We start from the raw sequence: 6,632 nt of genomic DNA, 5'->3' as shown, positions 1-6,632 counted from the left end.
GGACTACAGACGCCTGCCACAATGCTTGGCTATTTTTTGGTTATAGCTGTCATTGTTGTTTGGCAGGCCAGGGCTGGATTTGAACCCGCCAGCTCAGGTGTATGTGGCTGGCGCCTTAGCGGCTTGAGCCATAGGTGCCGAGCCGAGTTATCCTAGTAGAGATGGGGTCTCGCTCTTGCTTAGGCTTTTTTCAAACTCCTGAGCTGAAGTAATCCACCCACCTTGGCCTCCCAGAGTGCTAGAATTATAGGTGTGAACCACGATGCCAGCACTAAGTATTCTTAACTCCCCAGGTTAAGAATTCAAAACAGTTCAGTACCCCCAAAGCCCTCTCATATTCCTTTCCCATTTACTACCTCCCTAACTCCCCCCACCAAGGAACTATTCTGATTTCTAATGTTCAAATTTAGTTTTGTAAGGCAAATTATGAACCCTTCTTTGCCCCTGTTTCCTCATTTATAAACTAGTGATAAGACACACCCCATAAGCTCACTGTGTGAAGAAATGCCAGGCACTGGGCCAAGTGTGCATTAGCTCATCCAGTTGTCTATGGAAGTGGATGGAGGATGGAATGGTGCTGTTTTCACTTTACAGAAGGCTTTAGCTGTCTGTTTGAACTGGTAGAGGGCAGAGCTGGGATCTGTGCCAGGTCTGTGGGCAGCTTACAAGCTTAGAGGCTCGATCCTTGTCTTGATACTAATTCTCTAAAACGCTGAAAACCCAGTATCTAGAATGCTGCTAGGAAGGAAAAACCTAGTATCTAGAATGCTGCCAGGAAGGAGTAGTCAAACTGCTTTCAGTCAGTCAGACTATAAGTATCTCTCATAGTGCCTGTCATACAGTAGCAGCTTAATAGGTGTTTTCTGAATGATCTATATAGGCAGGCCAAATTAATGCTCTCGTCTCTTGCATTGGTTACTTACACTTTAATCCTACTCTGGTTGCTGAAATGATCCAAAAGGAATACAAACAGGAGCAGACACTGTATAAACTCGTTTCTGGTACTAATCCTGGGACAGGAGTAGAATCTTCCCACAGTGCTTCTTTAGAGTGTCCCCACCTTGTAAGCACTGACTCCAGCTCAGCCAGCCTGTGGTCCTCATACCTCCCCTGAGCCACCACAACACCGTTCCCAAGGGGGAGAAGACAGAGACCTCCCACAGAACACTGACTTCTGGAAAGGTAAAGGACCCTGTACCTGGGTGACTACTGACGAATAATGATGCTGGGAGCAGGGTGGCACAGCCTGGAGTCTCTGCAAGGCCCATGAGGCATAGCCTAGAAAAAGCTGTTAAGGACAGTCAAGTACAAGGCTCCTCTCTGGGAGAAGAATGGGCATTTACCCTTCAAAAAATTATGCAACACACAAAGCAGGACAAAGAATAACACCTAATATCCAGATTTAACATGTTTACACTTAGTTTTTTTTTTTAAGGAAAATTCATGGAAACAGTTAAAAGCCTTCTCTGACTCCTCCCCAGTCTAATTCTCCCTTATCCTTTACCTGGAATTGCCCTTCTCCAATTGGTGTAGTTCTTTCTGGCCCATGCTATAATATTTTCAGTTATTTGTCCATGAACTCTGTATAATACCATCTGTTTTTAACTTCTTTTGTTACCCACAGTAGAGTGCATGGTGTTCCAGCTCACAGCAACCTCCAACTCCTGAGCTTAGGCAATTCTCTTGCCTCAGCCTCCCAAGTAGCTGGGACTATATGCACCCATCACAATACTCGGCTATTTTTGGAGACGAGGTCTTGCTCTGACTCAGACTGTTCTCAAACTCATGAGCTCAAGCAATCCACCAGCCTTGGGCTCCCAGAGTGCTAGGATTACAGGTGTGAGCCACTGTGCCTGGCCTAATCTTTTTCTTTTCTTTCTTTTTTGAGACAACAGTCTCACTCTGTCACCCTGCGTAGAGTGCCTTGGGGTCATAACTCACAGCAAGATCAAACTCTTGGGCTTGAGCAATCCTCTTGCCTCAGCCTCCTGAGGATCCAGGACTACAGGAGCCCACCACCACCATGCCTAGCTAGTTTTTATTTTTTTTGAGACAGAGCCTCAAGCTGTCATCCTGGGTAGAGTGCTGTGGCATCACAGCTCACAGCAAACTCCAACTCCTGGGCTCAAGCAAGTCTCCTGCCTCCGCCTCCCAAGTAGCTGGGACTACAGTAGGGTGACCAGATGTCCCGATTTTGGCGGGACAGTCCCGCTTTTCAACAGTTTGTTCCGTGTCCCGCGGCATTTTAAAAGTCCTGATTTTTGGAAAGAATGCATGAACGGGCTGGAGAACAAGAAGGGAATATGTGGTTTTCGGCCACCATATGACTATTTCACCAGAATATGAGTTTTATATTATTTTTGTTAATTTTATAATGTTAAACTGTAATAAATAATTGCTGAGAAGTGATTATCAAGAACTGCTTATCAAAGTTTGCCTTGTTGTCAGGCCCTGCCCTGCGCCGTCCCCTGGCCATGTTGTCCCGCCTTACAGATGTTAAAATCTGGTCCCCCTAGACTACAGGCACCTGCCACAATGCATGGCTATTTTTTGGTTGCAGCCATCATTGTTGTTTTTTGGCAGGCCTGGGCTGGATTCAAACCCACCACCTTAGGTGTATGTGGCTGGCACGTTGGCTGCTTGAGCCACAGGCGCCAAGCCGCTAGTTTTTCTATTTTTTAGTAGAGATGGAATCTCGCTCTTGCTCAGGGTAGTCTTCTGAGCTTAAGTAATCCACCCACCTTGGCCTCCCAGAGTGCTAGGATTATAGACATGAGCCACCGAGCCTGGCCTTAACTTTAATCTTAATTACTATTTTTTTAAAAATTTTTTAAAAGATGAGGTCTCATTCTGTCACCTAGCCTGGAGTACAAGCAAATGATCATAGTTCACTGCAGCCTCCAAATCCTGGGCTCAGATGATCTTCCCAAGCGCTAGGACTACAGGTACATGCTACCATACTCAGTTTTTTTTTTTTGAGACAGGGTCTCATTTTGTCACCCAGGTTAGATTGCAGTAGCATCATCATTGCTCACTGCAACCTCAAACTCTGGGGGTCACGTGATCCTCCTGCCTCAGCCTCCCAAGTAGCTGGTAATTGTAGGTTCAAATCCAAGTAATTTTTATATTTTTTGGTAGAGGTGGGATCTTGCTCTCTTGCTCAGGCTGGTCCTGAACTCCTGGCCTCAAGTATTCTTCCCACTTTGGTCTCCCAAAGTGTTGCTAGGATTATAGGTGTGAGCCACAACTGGTTGATGCCAACAATCTTTTAAATTTAGAGATGGGTTCTCACTATGTTACCCGGGCTGTTCTTGAACTCATGGGCTCAAGTAGTCTTCCTCCTTCAGTCTCCCAAGTAGCTGGCATCATAGGCACGAGCCACTGCACCTAGCCAGCTTATTTTTAAAATGCATGGCAGTGGCACTGCAATGAGAGTCTTCTACAACTTTCAGTCTCCATTATCCCTTAGATTCATCTATGTTGATGCATACAGTTCCAGTTCAGATGGACTAGATAAACTGCAAATATACCACAATATATCCAGTCTCTCTTGATGACAGCACCTAGGCTATTTTCAGTTTCTTTGCTCTGCTGCTGGAATGGCTATCTCTTCTTGTTGCCTTGTTTCATGTGTGAGTTTCTCTTAAAGCAGAGTTTCTCAAACCCATAGTAAGAGCTTCATTTTACAGTGAAATGTAATATACACAAATATTTAAAAAGTTTCATAAGATATTAGCCCTTATTAATTATTTTTGGTTATTTCATTAAGAAAAAAACACTTCTCTTTCCTTCCGGCCAGAGATGCCATCTTTCAGTTATTCACGAAAATGATGAACACAGAGAGAAAGAGGAGAGGCACCCAGTACATGTTCTCTAGGCCTTTAAGAAAGCAGGGAGTAGAGCGGTGCCTGTGGCTCAAAGGAGTAGGGAAATGGCCCCATATGCTGGAGGCCAGCCCCAGCCAAAACTGCCAAAAAAAAAACCAAAACAACAAAACATGGAGTTGTTCTGTTCCTTTGGCCATATACATGCAAATCTGCAAGAAAGGTGACACTGTAAACAGCAAAGCATGCCCCACACGTGACCATGGCAAAGTTAGAAGAGTCTACAGTGTTACCCAGCATGCTGCTGGCATTGTTGTAAACAAGTAAGGGCAAGATTCTTACTAAGAGGATTGATGTGCATATTAAGAACTCTAAGAAGCCAAAGAAAAAGGTACCTGGGTTCAACTAAAACACCAGCTTACCCCACCCAGAGAAGTGCACTCTGTGAGAACCAATGGAAAGAAGCCTGAACTGCTGGAAACCTATTCCCTAAGAATTCAAAGTATAAGGATGTAAAAAATAAAAAAAGTCTATTATAAATTATTTTTAAAAAAGCCCACTTCTCAAGAAATTGAGTTAATAGCTCACTGAAAAATCATAACCTGCAGTCTGAACAGGCCATGCCACTGTCTGTACCTAAGGTGGAATTGTGGGGTTACAGGGCACATTCATCTTCAACCTAAAATATCAGTTTACTTATGCCAACAGTTTTCCATAGCCTTTACATGTGAAAAAACTTGGCATTATCAGCCCTTATAACTTTTGGTTATCTGAATTATTTTAAGTTGCTTTTCCCTTACTACATGTGGGGATAACAAGTCACAGGATTAGTCATTTAGGTTTCCTTTTCTTTGAATTGCCTCTTTATCCCCTTTACCAATTAGTGTCTTCTGGTTTATTTCTCTCCCCTTCCCTTCACAGTCAAACTTCCCTCCAGAGAAGCTTATGTTTATCCCTATTCTTTATGTTCCTTTCAGGCTTGACCATCATCTTTCCAGTGAAATGTTCTCCCCATGGTCTAATACTCTAGTTTCTAAATCTGATGGAAACAAGCCAGTCCCACCTTGTGGCCACATAACCCTGTTTCAACAATACACTTTTTGGCCTCTGACTTACCTCTTGGTCCATCTTTGGCCCTTCTAGACCCTAAGCCTGTCTCTTTAGTCCCTTTCCTCACTCTGCTGCATTAAGTTCATGCCCCTACAGTCTTGCAGCAGCCTTCCATCTGAGGGCTCATCCTCACCAGCCTGTCCTCCCACACCAACAAAACTGTTTAAACATGTTGACTCCACAATCACAATCCTCTAGGGGGATCCCACAGCCCCAAGGAGTCAGTCTTGAAAGGCTCTATACCCAGGGACATCATAGATACCCAACTGCTTCTAACCCATACCAACTCTCTTAATTCTTCTGTTAGGAGATCCAGTCTCTTCCTCCCACGTGGTTATCACCTCCAGGAAGGGTGGTGCAACTCCTGCATTCCTCTTGCATGCAATTTTCCTCAGACTGATTGCCTGTTAACAGTCTGTCTCTAGCACCTTGCACAGCAACTGTATTTTTATTTATTTTTATTTTTGTAGAGACAGAGTCCCACTTTTATCACCCTAGGTAGAGTGCTGTGATGTCACGGAGCTCACAGCAACCTCCAATTCCTGGGCTTAGGCAACTCTCTTTCCTCTGCCTCCTGAGTAGCTGGGACCACAGGTGCCCACCACAACGCCTGGCTATTTTTTTGTTGCGGTTTGGCTGGGGCTGGGTTTGAACTGCCACCCTCGGTATATGGGGCCAGCACCCTACCCAGTGACCCACAAGCGCTGACCGTTGAACAGGGACTTTATATGCTTAAGAGATGTTAGATGACTACACAGATACCTCACTGAAAAATGCAAATATCTGCAAAACCACCAAGCAACACTATTGACCATCTGAATGTATGATGTGTATGTGACATACTGCCTTGGGTGGTAAACTCCATGTTAAACATCTCTAGTATATGAAGGCTGTTGAAACTCTAAATGGGAACACTGCTGCTTCCTAAGTAAACTTTGGCCTCTAGGTTTAGAGAGTAAAGAAGTTACTGTGTGAAACCCAGCTTACACTCAAACTCTATATAGTACGTATGGGACCAGTATTGCAGATATAATCCGTTAACAGGCCACAGGTTAACTAAGGGCTCGGTAAATATACAAAGAATTCACTTTAACTTCCCCCTACCTTTGGGGGGAGGGGAAATGCAAAGTATAGGTCTGAACAAGACAACCATTTTTATAAAGGGAAAAAGCTCTATGAACTTCAGTAGAAACACAAACTCTCCAGCACAAAAGCCTGATTACCCAAAATAACCACTAGAAGATAAGCCACTGATCAAACTACAACAGACCACACTCTCTAAGCACCAGTATGTGTATTGTTATTCTTTCCTTTGCCCACAGAGAAGAGCATGAGAACACGCCATCGTGAGAGGTGAGAGTGAGAGAAATGAGAGGTTCTTGTTTTTTTCTCTCTGCAAAGCTTGGCCTCTTCTGTCCTGATTAGTTCATCATTCATTTAACAGGTGGTCCCATTGGCCTACTGAGTCAAATGGAGGCCACATAAACCTTTCAATTTATTGAGCACACTGTTTTGTGCTTTACAGTGAATTTATAATCAGATCTCCAATGTACTCTAGGCTTTAAACTGTTTGAAATCGTGCCGTGAAACAGATTAAGAAAAAGTTCTGATTCAACTATCATTTGATGAGGTTTAGTGATGTGCCAGAAACCATGCTAAGTGCATTCATCGAAGTTAACTAATGTTTTTTTTTTTTTT

The 6,632-nt window shown here is 43.8% G+C and overlaps 1 protein-coding gene across 2 annotated transcripts in view; it reads right to left on the bottom strand.

Annotated features, from left to right (window-relative positions):
• Positions 1-6,632, bottom strand: part of DCAF4 (DDB1 and CUL4 associated factor 4) — a 32,561-nt gene that overhangs the window by 5,162 nt on the left and 20,767 nt on the right. For both annotated transcript variants that reach the window (XM_023507653.1, XM_023507652.1), the window contains one exon: positions 1,199-1,278. In XM_023507653.1, the coding sequence (XP_023363421.1) occupies positions 1,199-1,278 (80 nt within the window). The remainder of the gene's footprint in view (positions 1-1,198; positions 1,279-6,632) is intronic.

The sequence above is a fragment of the Otolemur garnettii genome, unplaced genomic scaffold (genome assembly GCF_000181295.1).
Source record: "Otolemur garnettii isolate 467f Iridium unplaced genomic scaffold, OtoGar3 scaffold00196, whole genome shotgun sequence".
In the NCBI taxonomy this organism is placed as follows: Eukaryota; Metazoa; Chordata; class Mammalia; order Primates; family Galagidae; genus Otolemur; species Otolemur garnettii.
This window is presented reverse-complemented; position numbering and strand designations above follow the sequence as displayed.